This window comes from Camarhynchus parvulus, chromosome 20 (assembly GCF_901933205.1).
Source record: "Camarhynchus parvulus chromosome 20, STF_HiC, whole genome shotgun sequence".
Classification (NCBI taxonomy): Eukaryota; Metazoa; Chordata; class Aves; order Passeriformes; family Thraupidae; genus Camarhynchus; species Camarhynchus parvulus.
In genome coordinates, this window is record NC_044590.1 from 7,263,511 (window position 1) to 7,281,171 (window position 17,661).

The following is a 17,661-nucleotide window of genomic DNA, read 5'->3' on the forward strand; positions in this document are numbered from 1 at the left end:
CATTGTTCTGCAGAAGTAGGTGCCTTAGCGTGCTGGCCTTGGGGAAATGCCCTGCAGTGCCTGTGCTCCCTGTGTGATTGATCCCAGGGCATTCCCCTAAGGCACGCAGCCCCCGGGCTCATCATCAGCACAGGATCCTGGGGTTTGGATGTTGAATGTCACAGACCCTTGCCCTCCTCTCTCCCTCCTGGGTTTCCTTCCCCAGTATTTTCATGGCAGCCCTGTGCACAGTGCAGGTTTCCTGAGGCTGCACCACAAGGGCAGATGGACACAGACAGGGCTTTTCCAGGCCATCCCTGCATGGATCCCCCTCCACCTGCCTTGGGAGGAACCTCTGGAGCCCAAAGCCAAAAGGAGCCCTCTCCCCCATGGCAAAGCTTACAGGCAGCATTTGTTGTCTGCTGGGGCATTTGCAGTGTCAGCAAGGGCCAGGTGCTCCCTGCACACTCCGTTTATGTTGTTTATTCTTAGTATTTCATTAGGTTATTTGGGGAAAAGGAGTAAACAGTATTTTTTTAAGACAGCCATGTACCTCTTACAGCAGGGAGACTGGTGCCTGTGATTATATTTTTGATACCAAGAGGCAAACGCCGTCGCTTCTGCTTTGGGATCTTTTATTTTGTAATCAATAAAATATTTATCAACCTTTCCTCTCTTGGCCGTTCCTGCTGCTCCGCAGCCCGGGCGGGGGAGACGCGGATGAACTGCGGCCCGCAGCCGGGCAGACCCGCAGCGCCCTCTGAGCAGGCCCCGGGCCGCGGACCGCCCGGGTGGCACCGCAGGGACCGGGAGGAACCGGCAGGAACCGGGAGGTTCGGAACGCTCCGGGCCCCTCCCGGCCCCGCCGCCCTCATCAAACATGGCGGCCGCAGCGTCGCGCCCGCTCCCCGTGCAAAGCCCGCTGCCCTCAGCAAAGATGGCGGTGCGGCCCGCCCCTTCCCCGGCCGGCTTCGCGGGGCCGGAGACCGGCTGGGGACCGGAGCAGAGACCCCCGCCCAAGCTTTCCCGGCGGGAGGGCTGTGCCGATCCGGGGCTGCGTTGGGCCCGGCCCTGGCAGAGCGAAGCGCGGCCGCCCAGCGCGGTCCTGCCCGGCCGCCGCGGTCGCCATGGCGATCGGCCCCGCAGCCAACCGCGCGCCGCTTCCGGTGACGTCAGCGCCGACACGTGGATCCAAGATGGCGGCGTCGGCGGCGATGGTGAGTGCGGCGGGGCCCGGCCCGGCCCCGCGTCCCGCCCGCTCTGCCCGGCCCGGCCCGCTGCCGCTCCCGGCGTGGGGCTCGCTTCGGGGGCTGCGGCCGGATCTGCACCGCGCGGGGAGGGATGCGGGCCCGGCCCCTGGGCGGAGGAGGCTCCCCGGTCCCGGCCGGGGCCTTGCAGCTGCCCCGCATCTCCCGGCGGTGTCACCTGTGGAGGGCAGGGCTCGGGTCGCCGCTCGGTGCCCAGGGGAGCCTGGCGGGCTCCTGTCCTGTCTGCCCCGCGCTCCCTCAGCAGCAAAGTTGGTTCCCTTGTGCGGCTCACGGTTGTGTCGGGGCAGGAGGGGCCGGGCGGGCGCTCGGAGCGCTGTGGGGTGCAGGGAGCGCTGTGGGGTGCAGGGAGCGCTGTGGGGTGCAGGGAGCACCGGCCCGTCCTCTGCCTTCCCTTCCGAGCTGCCAGCCTGGGCCCGCGGCACGTGCCAAGCACGCAGCCTGTTGCTGTGTGTGGTTTTCACAAATGTTTGGTGGTGGTTGTCGGGTCCGGGTTTGAGCAGCTGCTTCAGCTTCCCGCGTCCCAGCATCCCTGTTATTACTATTGAATTATTCATTGAATCCTCAGAGAACTGAAGGTGTTCCTGGTGGGCATCAGTGCCACCTCACAGAGCAGAAAACGAGCTGCTGAGACATTTATCTGCCTTGAAGTCTTGTAGGAGTCAAACGGATTTCCTGCTTGCTTTCATAGAGGGTATTTTTGTGGCAGGGCATTGCAGGAATAGCGGTGTGGATAAAGGATGTGTGCTGATACAAAGGTCGCTGCTGGCTGAGCTGTGAGGTGACTCATGGAGAGTGGGAGAGCCAAGGTTTTCCTTTCATTTGCTTTAAGCATCTTCATACCCTGCTGGCTTTCCCCCAGGCACGGGGGAGGGAGTGCTCAGCTGGCTCTGAGAGCTGGGCATGGTCCTACTGGGAATTTCCTCGTGGCTCTCTGTTGTGTGAAGGGCAGAGGAGGCTGCCAGCAGCTCTCCTGGTGTCAAAGGAGCTCAGAAGTCAATGTGAATGCAGCACTTGTCTCCTTCTGAAGGGCTCTCATGGCTCCTCCAGTGCAGGGTGAGCAAGGCAGGGATGTCATAAAGATGAGCTTATCCAAACAGGTGTCAGGATCATCCAAGGAGGCAGCCCGTGGAAAAGGGGATGAGGGTCAGGGTGCCATTGGCACTGTTCTGTCCTGCTAATGTGCCTGAGGGCAGAATGAAGGTTACATGTGTGAGAGAGCTTGTTGGGGTTTTTTGCTCCCATAGAGTAGTGGGTTGTAGCCTTCCTCCCTTTCTGTCACCATTTTTTAAAAAGTTTCAGTAAGTGAAATGGAATGGGAGAGCTGTGTGAATCCATTTGGACAAATGGCTCTGCACAGGTCGTTTTCCCTGTTTTTCTTTAAAGCTGTCTTTGAAAGTTAACAGCTCTTGATTATGGCTCTTTGATGTCCCTCCTGCCTTTCTCTGCCAGAAAGAGATGGGACAATTCATGATATCCATCACTGTCACTTGCTACTTCCTTTTCATGTCTTTGAACAAATCCTGTGTTCTGTTCTTCAGTTCCTATGTGGATTGTGAAACTCTTAAGACCTAAACCAGCCCTGGTACAGCACCAGCTCAATTCTGATGCTTGAAATTGCTGCTGCTTGAGGGTTTCTTCAAATTGTTGGCAGTAACCTGGGCAGGGATGTCCTGGGTGCACATGGCCAGGCCATGGACCCTCTGGAGCACACTGGAGCTGTTGCAGAGTGCCCCAGGGAACAGCTGCTGTTTCCCCTTTCCCTAAAATAAATGTCAGACTCTGGCAGTGGTAGCTGGAGGGACCACAGGTCCTAGGGAGGGACAAGTGTGGTAATAACTGGATATTTTAGGGCCTCTTTGTGCCTGGGTCAGACTGGGGTTTGGAGAACAAATCCTCTGTTTTGGCAGCGTGGTTTGTGAGCCTTCTCTGAATTCACAGAAAGTGGCAACGTTGTTTTAAGTCTTTCTGAATGGGATAAACCTGGGGTTGCCTGCAAACCCCAAGACTGGTGATAATTATCCAGAAGGGCCGTCTTGGAGAGGGTTTGTGTGTGAACTTTTGATCTGTGGGACAGGAATGGGTGATTGTGCTCCTGCAGTTACTTCTTTTATTGAGATCATATTCTCCTAAGACAGGGAGTCTCTGCATGTCTGCATATAGGAAAACAATCAGGCTTAGGCAATCTGAACTATTTTTGCCTACTTGCAGCTGGGTTTTTCTCAGTCTGGGGTTGTGCATATTTGTTGTGCTACTTGTTGCACCATTAAACGATTTCCTGGCACCTCAGATGCAAGATTGTCATTGGAGGGGTTTTTTTGCATGTTTTTGAAATGTAAATGGAAAAGGCTGTGAATTTGTGTGTCCTGTTTGCTGGGAGTCTGGGCCTTGCCAGGGCTCTGTGACTGAACCAACACAGAGCTCCCTCCTGGAAGTTCTGACCTGGCACAGGAGAGAACTCAGCTTGCAGGAATCCCCCGTGTGAGACAATCACCTGGCCAGGCCCATGAGTCACACAGATGCTTTGGGGGTGTCCATGTTGCCATTTCTAAGCTGCTGCCTTTGTTTGGAGAAGATGAGGCACATTTGTCAGTACAAGAACAAAGGTCCTGATGCGTAAGGCCCCTGGCTTCAGTTTCCCTGTGCTCTGCCAGCTCAGGAGCCTGCACTGGGCATTTCCTTCGTATTTCACTCCCAAATCTTTCCCCACCTGTTGCATAGCAGCTTCCCCCTTTCTTACCAACTGTTCTTTCCTGGCAAAGCTTTACAGAGTCACCCTCTTGTCTTTCCTGTTGGTGCCTGAGTCATCATCATCTGTATGCAAAGACAGCCTGATTTCTGCCAAAATTGTCATCAAAAATTTCATCTTCTGCATGCTCATGTGTCTCCTGAGTGTCTGCCAAAGTTCTGTCCTGGTCTTTTCACCTCCCAGCCTGCTGGGGCACGGGTGGCAGTGGTGTGGTTCTGGTTTTTGAGTAACATTGTGTAGGTCTGTCACTTTAGTGACAAATGACATAAGGGCTGCAGGTTGCTGGAGTGCAGTGTGGGACAAGAGTGCTGGTTCCTTCCGATGCTTCCCCTGTGCAGGAGACATTTTCCTACTCTCTGGAGAGCCACTGAGCACTCCCTTTAAAGATTGGAAAGGCAAAATTTAGTGGAGCACAGAAAATAAGCCCCATGTTGCCTGAAGGCAGATCAGTATTGAATGTCAGGCAGCTTTAACAGGAGTGTTTCCAAGCTGGGGCTTTATGCCTGCTCCAAGTGTATTTGGCTGTGCTTAGAATAGATCTGAAAATCCCCTTTGTAAGCAAAAAAGATCACAGAATCACAGCATGGTTTGGGTTGGCAGGGTCCTTAAAACTCATCTTGTTCCATGGGCAGGGACACCTTCCACTATCCCAGGCTGCTCCAAACTCTATCCAACCTGGTCTTGAACAATTCCAGGGATGGGGCAGCCACAGCTTCTCTGGGCAGTTGTGCCAATGCCTCACCACCCTCACAAGGAAGAATTTCTTCCTAATATGCACTCTAACCCTACTCTGTCAGTTTAGAGCTGTTCACCCTTGTCCTGTACCCCATGGTTTGTAAATAGTCTCTCTTAATTTTTCTTGTAGGCTCCCTTCAGGTACTGGAAGGCCACATGTATCTGATGATGCAGTATTCATATTTTCTGTAGGTGCCTAGCATTTGCATCTTAAATACATTTTAGACTTTCAACCCCCTGATATTTCTGCCTTTTTTTTTTTCCCTCCTGTTCAGTTCCACTAATTCTGGATGCTCTGGTTGGGGCCCAGGTACTTTCCTTGTCTTAGAATGAGACAGGAGGAAGGTGATGAAGAAGAAGGGGTGTGGGGGTAATAAGTACAGATTTTTTTTTTTTTTTTCCCCAACCTGAGGAAGGATCCCCATGACAGAGCTGCTGTTTGTCACACCTGCCCTGTGGAGTGTTCCCTCTGGTGCTGTCAGACAGACTGACAGTGCTGAGGACACACAGGGACAGTGGGGATTTGGTTTCTTACATCTGCAGCATTAGCTCAAGAGTTGTCCCAAACCAAACCAGGTTTTGTGTGGTTTTTCCAGTGGTGCCATACACACAGGGAGTTCAGGAGAAGGGACTGAAGCCAGTAGTGCTGTGAGATTATACCAGAGCTGATGTCCTAATCCAGGCAAGCTGCTGCTGACTAATTCTCTTTAAAGCTCGATTTTCATTTCACAGCCTTCCTGCCCATGCTGAGCTGGGTTACCTGAGGTAATGGGAGGGGCTGAGGAGGCAGCAAGGTGTGTTTAATAAAGGGTTTGCTGTGGCTGTGGTAGGATCTGGGTTCTCCTGGAGGCCCATAGAGTTGATTGAACCTTCCAGCCTGACTTTTCACCATGCTCCCTAAAAAAGGGTGAAAAAGTGATTTGCCATGTTACTGAGCTGTGCTGTGGCCTGGAGGGGTGAGGAAAGCAGAGTGGTGGTGGAGCAGGAGGGAGTGGTGGTGTGACTGTCCCTTTGGTGCAGTTACTGGTGTCACACCTGACTCCACAGTAACTGCTCTTCTGCAGGTAGTGGCCTGTGAGCAGCCATCTGTCATCAGCTCCAGGGTAGCTGCTGCTGTGCAGAGCTGACACACATCCAGAGCCAGGGCTACAGCCCTCTTCTCTATTGATCCATGGAGTTTTCTAGCACAGGGAGCTCAGTGGGGGTGAGCAGAAAAGTAAAGTGATGGCCTGCTCGATGCCCCATGGTGCAGATAAAAATGGCATTTTTCTCGTGGTTGAGCAAAGCCAAAGTTTTCCTAATTGCAGATGAAGAGGCAGAGACACGCTGAGTGGAAAGTGACGTGATGAGAGTCACAAAACAAAGCTAAGAAGAGCTTTTGTGAATTTAATTTCTGTTTAATCACCTGACCGCGCAGCCTTTCTCATGTCTGGGATGAACATTTCCAGGGTTGTTGCCCATCTCTAATGCTGTTCCAGTGTTTCTGTTGTATTTTACTGTCCATTCTCCTTTTTGCAGGAAAGGCTGAGATGTGTGCTGAGCCTGCTGTTGTTGTTACACAGCACAGACTCATTCTATGTACCTGGGGTGGCTCCCATCAACTTCCACCGCAATGACCCTGTAGAAATAAAGGTAGGAGAAACTCAGTCCTGTGAGTTTATTTGGTTTGGGGGAGTTTTGACTTTTGGGTTTTTTCTTTTTTATATAGCAGCTAAGATGGGCTGCAAAGCTAAATTTGGGGATCCTGTTCAAATTTTGTGTTCAGATATGTCCTCTGCTTCACAACATTCGGGTGCCAGCATGATTCCTGTTCTTGCCCCTGATCTACCAAATTCCTTCAGCAGTTGCACCAAAGTCCTCAAGATGTTGCTCTGTTTGGGAAAGGGTCCCTTTCTCACTGTGGCTTTGAAATGAATTTAATTTCTCCAGCATTATACAGACTGTAAAAGTGCTTATGCAGATTGTGCCTTTGTGCGGAAGGTGAATGGTGGAATATGGTCTGAATCAGACCTTCTCAGTACCCAGTTTGCTCATGTTGTGCTTTCAGGGAAATTCATGAGAAGCTCTTCCCAGGTGGAGGTGTTTGTCCTTGAGCCTTGCAGATCTTTCAGCCCAGCCTTGCTGAGTGCTGTTCCTGTGCAGCACTGGTGGTACTCAATGACAGAGCTGCTGCACCTATCCGCGGGGAAGCCAGGCTTTGCTTTCAGACATCAGTGATTTATAGCCCATTTCATTTATTTTTCTAAAGCTGTGGCCTCTGTCTCAGCAAATCCAGCACCCTTGGGGCTGCTGAGGTTGGCTGCTCTCACGTGAAGCACAGCACAGTTTTCTCTTTGGCCACAGACTGCCAGACATAGGCTATTTTTAAGCAAATGAGACTTGCCTGTGGCTACAGTAAGCTTCCCAGAAGAAGAGGGTTTTGGAATAGCTGTTCTCAAAGGGATTTCAGGAGCTAAATGCTTCCTCAAGTGCTTAGGCAAGTCAGTGTGTTTGCCAGCACTTTTCCAATAAACAAGCTTGGCTGTGTTACAAAACACTTCTGTTTTTCAGAGCAACTGTGGTCTTGGCTGTTGTAGTATGTCTCTGCACTTCCCTTGTACGCTGTGATTTGTGGAAACTCTCCAGGAATGTTTGTGGTTGGTCACCTTGTCTTCCCAGACTGATGGCTCTCTGGCTTTCCTTGCAGAGATTAAAACTGCTGAACTCTCCGTAGCACTGGAGGCCAGACCTCTAGGTCCAGTGGGATATGAATTTTTGTTTGAGGAAATCTTGTGTGAAATGTGACTCTGGAATCTCTTTTGAGCTCTTTGTTGTTTCTTAGGACTCCACTGAGACATAAATTTGTGAAACCACCATGTTTTGTTCTTTGAGTGTTTCTCTGTGAATGAATTGCTACTGGAAGTCTCTCAGGAATGTCTGTCTCTGTTACTATTTTTAATATTAGTAGTAGTAGTAGTATCTTCTAGAAGTGAGCTTTATGGAAGGTGTTTTGAAGTAAGCATCAGCTTCTGGATGATGCTGAGAGCACAGGAAATTATCTGAAGTTTTTCCTGGGGATAATCCTTCCATTCTTCCTGCAGGCTGTGAAGCTGACGAGCTCCCGGACCCAGCTGCCCTATGAGTACTACTCACTGCCCTTCTGCCAGCCCAGCAAGATCACCTACAAGGCTGAGAACCTTGGTGTGTACCTGTCAGACAGTGTGGGGGGGTGTTTAGAAGGGTAAAAGCAATTGCAAGTGTCCCTTCTGCTGAGCTGAGAGAAGCTGCTTCCTCTGATTCACTGTGTGCTGGCTGTCTGCAAATGGCAGTGTCCATGTGCTGGACAGGGGAAGTGCCTCCTGATGGAGAGCATGTAACCTGCTTCATAAGTAGGGCTTGATACTTAGAGCAAAGTAGCTGTACTGACTTGCAATCTTATCCTTGCACCTGGGCTAGCAAAGGAGCCTTGCTGTGGTCCCTCCAGCTGCACAATACCTGGCAGCAGGATCAGCAGCAGGAAGCCTGTCAAGTCTCCAACCCTGCCCGTGTTTTCCTGTTTTCCAGGTGAGGTTCTTCGAGGGGACCGAATTGTAAATACACCTTTCCAGGTTTCCATGAATGTGGAGAAGAAATGTGAAGTTCTGTGCAACTTTCCCAACAAGCCAGTGACTCTGACAGTGGAGCAGAGCAAGCTCATTGCCGAGCGCATCAGGGAGGATTACTATGTCCACCTGTGAGTCACTGAGGCATGGCTTTGTGTCAGGGGGATTTGGTGCTGTGGACAAATTTGATCTGAAATCTGTGTTTTCAGCATTGCTGATAACCTCCCTGTGGCAACACGGCTGGAGTTTTATTCCAATCGTGAGGAAGAGGAGAAGAAGAAGGAGAAGGATGTGCAGTTTGAGCATGGATACAGGCTTGGCTTTATGGACGGTAACAAGGTAGAGAACTGAGGTGCTGTGTGGGGGTGCCTGGAGGAGATCTGGGTGTCAGAGGTCTGCCAGAGAGTATCAGAATTGGAAATGCAACCAAAAGGTTTTATTAATAGTGGAAATATGAGAGAGGGGTCTCTTGTGGGAAGGTGGGAAAGTCAGGAGTCCTTGCTTTTATTTACTGTGCAGCTTTGGACAGGCTCATGCAGTGGCTTCCCCTCAGCAGAGCAAAGGCACTGTGCCCCCAAGACTGAGTTTTCCCTCGCTGAAGCTGTTTTCTGCAGTTGTTGCTTCTCAGCTTTGCCTCTTCCTCCCATAGGGTGCTGATGTTTTATTTTATGTCATTGTTTCAGTTCTACCTGCACAACCACCTCTCCTTCATCCTTTACTACCACAGAGAGGATGTGGAAGAGAGCCAGGAGCACACCTACAGGGTGGTGCGTTTTGAGGTGATTCCCCAAAGCATCAAACTGGAAGGTAAGAGACCCTTGAGGAGGCGAGCAAGGGAGAACAATCTCCTGTATGGACAAAAAGCCAGTGATGTATCAGGGTCCCAATTGTTGCCTCACAGGACACAGAAATGAGTCTAAATTACAAGAATAATAAACCACTTTGTTATTAAGGAAGTACCAACAATAGAGACATATCCATGAACTGCAATCCATGGAAAATCAATTCCTGTAAAAAGATCTGAGTTTGAGGTTTTGGGGTTGGATTTTTTTGCACTGTGTCATCTGGTATGAGGCATGTCTGGCATTCTAGCTCTTGCTGTGGCACAGATCTCCCTGACTGGGACACTCTGTGCTGGTTCAGGGACACACAGGATGTTTGGAACTGTTCTGGGGAATTGAAATTTAAAAATAATGCTTAGGGGAAAGCACTCCTATCTCAGTGAGCCCAATGGAAAAGGGTGTCTAGAAGGGCAGTTGCTCATGGCGTGGATCATCCCATGCAGCTCCCTCTGGCAGGCCAGGCACTGCTATAGAGGTCTTGTTTCTCACCATATCATGTGGAATAGAGGATTTGTTCATGGTCTAGATCCTTGGCTTCAGAACCTCTGGCTTTTATCCTTCCAGTTAAGGAGAGCCCTGTGCTTTCCTGAAAGCTTGTTAATGGTGCTCCACTGCTGGTCAGGAGAGTAGTTTTGCAAACTGCAGAGCAGGTGAGCAAGGAGCGAGTGCTTCCCCACCTGGAATTACTGCAAATAAATGCCCTCAGGGTGATGCTCAGTGGGAGAGGTGGTGCCTGAGGGGAGGGCTCACTGTATGCTCTGCTTTCCCCTACAGACTTGAAGGCTGATGAGAAGAGCATGTGCACCCTGCCTGAAGCCACGGGCTCTGCCCCTCAGGAAATAGATCCTACTAAAGAGAACCAGTTGCTCTTCACCTACTCTGTGCACTGGGAGGTGAGGCAGTACTGGGGAGCTGGCTGGCAGTGATGCTCCAAGTGTCTGTCACTGGAGTTGTGGAAGACATTGGGAATGTGCTGGTGTGAGAAGAACTCTCCTGTTCTTTCAGGAAAGTGACATTAAGTGGGCTTCCCGCTGGGACACGTACCTGACCATGAGTGACGTGCAGATCCACTGGTTTTCTATCATTAACTCGGTTGTGGTCGTCTTTTTCCTTTCAGGTGAGTGGATGTGTGGGGAGAGGAGGCTTTACCATTATCTGCAGGGAATTTTCTTTAAGTCTTTAGCTGCAGGTGGCTTGAGGAGCATGTGGCCACATCTGAACCTGGTCAGAAGGAGCAGGAATCAATTTAAAGCCTCCCAGTTCAAACAGTGTCCTGTGGGGTCAGGGAGTTACCAGCCTTTCTCATACTGGGGTCATTGAGGGAGTAAAAAAACCCACAAGAAAGCCACAATGCCCCATTTCTGCTGGAATATTGCCTTCCCTGCTCCTTGGGGTTTTGTTTCTGTCTTTGCTGGTGACTCAAGACCTCCTCTTCCAGCCAGAACAGAGTGTTGGTGGGAGCCATATAGTTGCACAGCATGAGAGCAGCACAGCCATGTGGGAGCCTCTGAGCTGAACTGTGTGCTTGTTTTCAGGGATTCTCAGCATGATCATCATCCGGACTCTGCGGAAGGACATTGCCAACTACAACAAAGAAGATGACATTGTATGTGTTTGTTCCTTGGGCTGGGGTTAGAGGGAGGGAAGCACAGGCCAGGAGGGATCCACTGTGCAGACTTGGCTGTATTGTCTCTTCCCTTGCCCCTGTTTTCTTTTCCTTTGAGCCCTGGCCATGGGATGGGCAGTTGTGTTGTGCTGTCACACACCTTTTTCTGCCTGAGCAATCACATACCAGTTAGGATGTCTTCAGACCTAAGGAGTGACTGCAGACAGCTCTGTAAATGTGTGCCCTGGCACTGCCAATTCAGGTCTCTCTCTTAGGCTAAAAATACCTGAGAAGTTTCTTGGCTAGAGTGGTAAAATTCAGTAGAAAAACTGGATACAGGAAAGTTAATCTCTTAGGCTGGCTGTGGTAGGACCTTAATTTCCACTGGTGTATCACATCTAAATAACTTCCTTTTTCTGTTGTTGCTGTAGGAAGATACTATGGAGGAATCTGGTTGGAAGCTTGTGCATGGAGATGTCTTCAGGCCTCCACAGTATCCTATGATCCTCAGCTCTCTCCTGGGTTCTGGAATTCAGCTCTTCTGTATGATCCTGATTGTCATCTGTAAGTGGAGCGTGTTGCACGGGGTGGCTGTAACACGACTGATGCTCGAGGATGTTTGATTTCATCCTGTGCTCACTTTAGCTGGAGTGAGGCCCTTGAAGCTGCTTCCTGTTGCCATCAGCCTGGGTAGATACTGAACTGCTGGATGACATTGCCTAGCTGAAGGCAGCTTTGTGTGATTTTATTTCCTTTGCCAAGCTGTGAGCCCTGGCTGATAGTGGGCTGGGGGACTTCTGCACAGGTGTGCCTTGCCTGCTGAGCTGCACCTGCTCCCATCCCTGGGGAAGCTGAGGCTGAAGCATGGTCTGTAGCTGAGTTCAAAGCTGTGCCTTCCTCTCTGGCCCGTGCTGGAGGCTGTGGATACGTTATGCTGTGTAGAAAATCAGGCTGTGCAGGGATTGCAGGCAGCTGTGGGCTGCAGATGGGACAGGCCCCTGTCCTCGAGCTGCTGCAGCACATGTCCCTCAGAGCTGCTGTTCCTTGTCCTGTTTCCCTCTGCAGTTGTTGCTATGCTGGGGATGCTGTCGCCTTCGAGCCGGGGCGCGCTGATGACAACTGCCTGCTTCCTCTTCATGTTCATGGGGTAGGTGCCTCCACAGCTTCCCCCTGTGCTGTCCTGCCTCCCCCCAGCATCAGCAGCTCATTCTCATTGACTTGGCTTTTTTCTGTCCAGGGTTTTTGGTGGATTCTTTGCTGGCCGCTTATACCGGACTCTGAAAGGCCATCGATGGAAGAAGGGAGCCTTTTGTGTGAGTCTTGGATGTTCTGTGCTGTTTACCCAGGTTTGCTGATGGCAAAATCTGTCTATAAGCTCCACACAGTTTGTGGTAGCTGGACACAGTCTGCCTGTGCTGCACATTTGCTGTGGGTTGAGTCCTTGTAGCTGTACAGAAAAGGCACCACCAGAACACGTACTAGAACAAAGAGGATTGTCCAAGATCCTCCCCACAGCCCAGCTCTGTGTCCTTGTCCTGTAACAAAAGGGACACTTCTCCACATGTGCCTTGTCTCAGGGATGGACTCATTCCATAGGAACATCTGGCTGATGAATCAGGTGCTTTCTCTTACGCTGTGGTTCCTCTTGCAGACAGCGACGCTGTACCCGGGCGTTGTCTTTGGCATCTGCTTTGTCCTCAACTGCTTCATCTGGGGGAAACACTCCTCTGGTGCGGTAGGTGCCACCCTCAGCCTGGGACCTGCTGGGAGGGAGAGGGTCACTGGGCTGATAGGGACCCACTTGGCTTCTCAGATCTTTCCAAGTGGGTGACAAGTTGGCTTGGCCAATGACATCAGTCCCCAGGGCATGAGAGCTGTCAGCCTCACTTCTGTGGCTCTTGGTGTGATTCCAGGTGCCTTTCCCCACCATGGTGGCCTTGCTCTGCATGTGGTTTGGGATCTCCTTGCCCTTGGTCTACCTGGGTTACTACTTTGGATTTCGCAAGCAGCCCTATGACAATCCTGTACGGACAAATCAGATTCCCAGGCAGATCCCGGAGCAGAGGTGGTATATGAACAAATTTGTGGGGTGAGTGATCAGTGTCTGGGAAATACGGTGAGTTAAGCCCCCTCCCCTTGGTCCCCTTGGGTTGCTGAGTGTCACCTGCTGCTCTCTGGACATGGACAGATGGCAGATGGGTTCCTTGAGACCACATCAATAATTTGGATGTGCTATGAGGGGTACTTGTAGCTGTGGCAGTGGGAGCTGCCATTGCCTATGAAATTCAGTAATCTGGAAATGTAGAGCCTTTGCTTGGAGTGTTCTGTGTGCTTACAAGGAATTTTTAATGTCCAGATAGTTATATTGTGCTGCTTATGGTTTTTGTTTCTGCTCTGTAGGATCCTCATGGCTGGTATTCTGCCTTTTGGAGCCATGTTCATTGAACTGTTCTTCATTTTCAGTGTAAGCATTTAACCCACTTTCCTCCTCAATGGGATTCTTTTCATGCCAAAGCTTTTGAAAGGGAAGGGCCTTCCACTGGAGCAGGCTCCTGTTCCTGTGTTCTCTGAAGGGGGTAGCTGGTTTCTTCCAGGCCGTTCAGTGGTTTCCAGGGAGAGCTATGGGACTCTCCTGGTGGCTTTGTGGTGAAGACAAAATTTACTGTAACATTACATCAAGGAGGGGTCTTGATCTTGAGACAGTCACTGTTCTGCTGCTGCCCATTTCTCACCTTGTATGGATGGGGAAGAATTTGCTGTTCCATTGCTTGGGAGATGCAGAGGAATGAACAAGCTATCTCAGAGGTGTCCTTGTGCACCTTTTTGCAACCTGAATCCTCTGAAGTGACATTGTGAAATGCATTAGATCTGTGGTTTCATCTAGGTGAGGCTGAGGGGCCTCCTCATTTTCCCCTGGCTGGCTGCCAGAAGTTAGTCCCATGTTCAGTGATTGATCACAGTAACATGGAAATCAATTCCTGCTGTGTGTTTATTTCAGGCAATCTGGGAGAACCAGTTCTATTACCTTTTTGGCTTCCTCTTCCTGGTGTTTATAATTCTGGTGGTATCCTGCTCCCAGATCAGCATTGTCATGGTGTATTTCCAGCTCTGTGCTGAGGTGAGATTTCCATGTTTGTAATTTGGGTATCAGAGGGTACTTGCTCCTGGAAAAGCACAGATCACATTATTGCTGCTGCTCAGCAAAGATGAGTGTGGCCCAGCTTCACAGGTGTGATTGTCCCCAATGTCTCTGCATTCTAAAGGGAATTAAAGCTCCTTGCTTATCTGTTAGGCTGGGAATTGTGGTTTCATACCAGGAATTTTGCTAGGCACAGGGTGTTTTGAGCTGTTCCCAAACTGTTCCATTCCCCCCACATACAAAACAAAATGCAGGACCAAAGGTGAGCCATGTCCTTGGGCAGCAGGTGCTTTGAGCCTGTCTGTCAGCATCACATCTCTTGGTTTGGAAACACATTTGTGACAGAGAAAGTTCCCCAGTCCCAAATTGTGGATTTCCTTTGAATGAAGATGGGTGGTGTTCTCCCTGTCCCAGAATGGTCACAGCTTCCCTGAGGCAGTGCCTGGGGAGAAGAAAGTCAGGGGGATAATGAGGCTCTTTATCCTGTCAGGATTACCGCTGGTGGTGGAGGACCTTCCTGGTGTCTGGAGGATCTGCCTTCTACGTGCTCATCTATGCTGTCTTCTACTTTGTGAACAAGGTATTCCTCCTGGGTGGAAGTGCCATGTTTTTGGGGTTGACTGTGGGATCTAGGAAAGGAAGTGGTGGGCCTGCTTAGTCCCAGTCTGCCCATGCTGGCCCAAGGCAGTGCTCAGAGCCCTTCCAGACAGGAGAGGAGGGTGTAGGTGCCCCAGGACTTGCACAGAGCAGCATTCCCTGACCCCACCTCAAAGGGGATCTCCCTTCAGCTGGACAAAAATGTAAAGCTTTCCTCCCTTTGCCAGAGCTCTCCTTGCAGAGGGCACTGGTCGATTTGTCATCTGTGTGCATTATTTTGCTGACTTTTTTCATCCTCTTCTCTTTCAGCTGGATATTGTTGAGTTCATTCCCTCCTTACTGTACTTTGGCTACACTGCCCTCATGGTCCTGTCCTTCTGGCTCCTGACGGGCACCATTGGCTTCTACGCAGCCTACATGTTCGTGAGGAAGATCTACGCTGCCGTGAAAATCGACTGAAGCTGGAATCCCCCAGCAGGAATCAGACACCTCGGAACACGTGTCCTCCCGGGAGGGACAGGGACAGCTTCTCCCAGCTCTTTTTAAGGAAACAAAAATCCAGTGGGAGAGTCACAAGAGAAATAATTAACTCCTCGATTTGGAATGTAACTTTGGCACAGTGTACATGGATTCTGGGCTACTTCTGCGGGGAAAAGGGGTCTGTAGATACCTTACATTTTAACTTTATTATCCTGTTCCATATTTGAGGGAGTTTTTTAGCAGAGAAATATCCCTCTGTATAAGTAAACCCCCTTTTTGCTAATCCATCCTTTTTTTTATGTTGATGATGAACGAATTTGAGACAGCAGTGGAAACACTTGTGAAAACGTTTTCTTCCAGCCCCTGGGGTGCTCTAGGATTCAGGGAGACTCTTCAGACAAGTATCAGACTGGGTTTTTCTCCTACCTTCGTGTCTGCACAGAAGAGGGAGCTTGACTATGGCAGAACAAGCGGAGCCTCAAGGCTCACCCAGCGGGAGCCCGGCGCGCTCCGATTGCCGAAGTCCCGGCTTTGGCTCGTTTACAATTTGCTGGAGGTGCCATTCCGAGCCTGGGAAGTGCAATTTCACCCTGAGAGAGCTTGAGCAACCTTCAGCATCGCTCCTCCCTCCAGCCTCGGACAGCACAGGCCGTGTGGGAGGGTGGGATTGCCTCTCCTGCAGAAGGCAGGACAAAAGGTCCTGGTGGAAGTGCCGTGGTTGTGCTGAATACAGGACTGGAAGGATGCGTGAGGTAACTACCAGAGTTTGTTCTGTCAATCGCTCTGCTCTGGATGAGTGAGGAATCAGGGCAGGCTCCTTCCTGGGAATGCCACTGGGATCCTGAAGAGCCTGCAGGGGATGGCTGTGGTGCCGTGGTGTTAGTGCCAAGTGATCTGAAGCAGTGTTGGGCCCAAGCTGCCCAAGGGCAGTGCAGGCCATGCTGAGGGGGCTGGCACAGGCAAGTGGCCCCATGAGCTGTCCCATGGCTGGGAGTGGGGCTCTCTCACTGGCCCTATGCTCTGACTGCCCTTGCTGCTCTCTGCTCCTCCTCTGAAATTCTCTACCTCCAGGGAACAGGAAAAGTGTACACCCCATAGCTGTATTTTGTTCTTCTCCACAAAAAGCAGTCCCAGCTCTCCTGGATAGCTGACATGGGCTCTTCTTTTCCCATGGCTTGATGCCTGAATCAGACCATGGGAAGCTCTTTTTAAAAGAGGTTAAAGTTGGGTTGTGGTTTGTTTTCTTTTGTTTTGGTCACTTCAGTGATGTTTATCAGTAAAAAGGTTCCACGTTGCAGTGAAGGCTCCCTCCATCCCCAGACTCACTGGATACAGCCAGGACTACAGAAGAGAGGTTTTTTTTAGTGAGATCTATGAAAATTTTTCTTCTTCGAGTAAGGTCTTCCAATGACCAGCTGCCACAGGTCACATCATTCCAACCCAAAGCTGTCCAAAGCCCTCCTTGATCCCAGGGAGGGCTTTGGGGCCTTTTTAAATCCCAGTTGCCCTAAGTTTCCACCAGGTCCATGCAAGGGCCTGTGTCCCTTCCCATCGGCCCTGCCTGTCATGCCAAAGTCTAATCAGTCAGGAATCATGGATGGAAAAAAGAAGGAGGGGATGTGTGAGCCAACTGTGCTGTGGAATCCTGTGTCAGTTCTGATTTGAGGTCCCTCTCTGAGATTTTTGTAGATTTTTTTTTCTTTTTTTCTTCTGCCCCTGCCCAGTGGAGAGGCTCAGCCAGCATTGATTTCTCTCCCTTCCCTGAAGTGTTTTCTCTGTATTCTTTGTAATTTTTAATTAATGTATGTATTCTTTGTGTCCTGTTGTAAATAAATCTGCCATTGTCCTGTCATCCTGCTCTCTTGGGTTCTCCTAAGCCGCTTCTGGAGAATTTCTTTTTGTAACACTTGGCCTGTTGGACACCCGTGTGGTCTGTGATGTGTGGCTTCAGCCAGAAGCAGAGCTTGGAATACTCTGGCTTTCTTTGTAATGTTTTTCTCCTGGTAAACTAAGTTTCTCCCAGTGTGGCATGCCCTGAATGCTATATTGTGATCATATATTGTGATCATGCCACCAGTTGAGGCATTTGGATCTGTTGCTGCTGTGCTGCTGGGTAAGATCACTTGAGCAACTTGTGTCTGGTGTGGGACACATTGTTTGATGTGTGGCACTGATGGGCAGAGTGGCAGAACTGTTGGATGGCAGTGCTGGGCAGTGCTTCAGAGCAGCAGAGGTGAGAGGACAGCTCACAAGGGAGTTTGAGGAGTGCTGCTTCTGCAGAAGCTGAGCCCTCAGCGTTGGCTTCCAGCTCCATTGGCTTCCCAGAGCTTGTGTGTTTCTGCTGGGGGGTGAGGCAGGAAATCAATGAGCTTCTGCTGGAGTGCTGGCTGGGGGAGGCAAAGTGAATTCCCTTTTTTCCTGGGATGGTTTGCCCAGCAGAGCAATGGATGTGATTCCCCCAGGTTACAGAGTCCAGTGGTGGGTGCTGGTGAGTGTCTGTGAGTGAGACCAGAGCTGGCAAATACTTGAATCAAAACTCAGAAATCATCAGAATAATCCCTTCTCCCTTTAAAAAGGCAAAGGAAGCTTCAGCTCCAGCACCAGGACAATCCATGCTGAAGTTATTTCTCATTTTTGGCAGATGAGTGTACTCATGTTCTGTCACAGTCCCCAGTGCCAGGGGAAAGC

General features: G+C 50.6%; 1 protein-coding gene across 1 annotated transcript; it reads left to right on the forward strand.

The window, feature by feature from the left end:
- The first annotated feature begins 1,106 nt into the window (after positions 1-1,106).
- Positions 1,107-16,825, forward strand: TM9SF4 (transmembrane 9 superfamily member 4). The gene is made up of 18 exons (XM_030963411.1): positions 1,107-1,196; positions 6,247-6,360; positions 7,809-7,908; positions 8,272-8,440; positions 8,519-8,648; positions 8,993-9,116; positions 9,926-10,044; positions 10,157-10,268; positions 10,687-10,757; positions 11,189-11,321; positions 11,823-11,904; positions 11,995-12,070; positions 12,409-12,492; positions 12,671-12,846; positions 13,158-13,221; positions 13,756-13,875; positions 14,387-14,476; positions 14,803-16,825. The coding sequence occupies exons 1-18, from the start codon at positions 1,107-1,109 to the stop codon at positions 14,950-14,952; spliced, it is 2,004 nt and encodes a 667-aa protein (XP_030819271.1). The 3' UTR covers positions 14,953-16,825.
- The last annotated feature ends 836 nt before the right edge of the window (positions 16,826-17,661 follow it).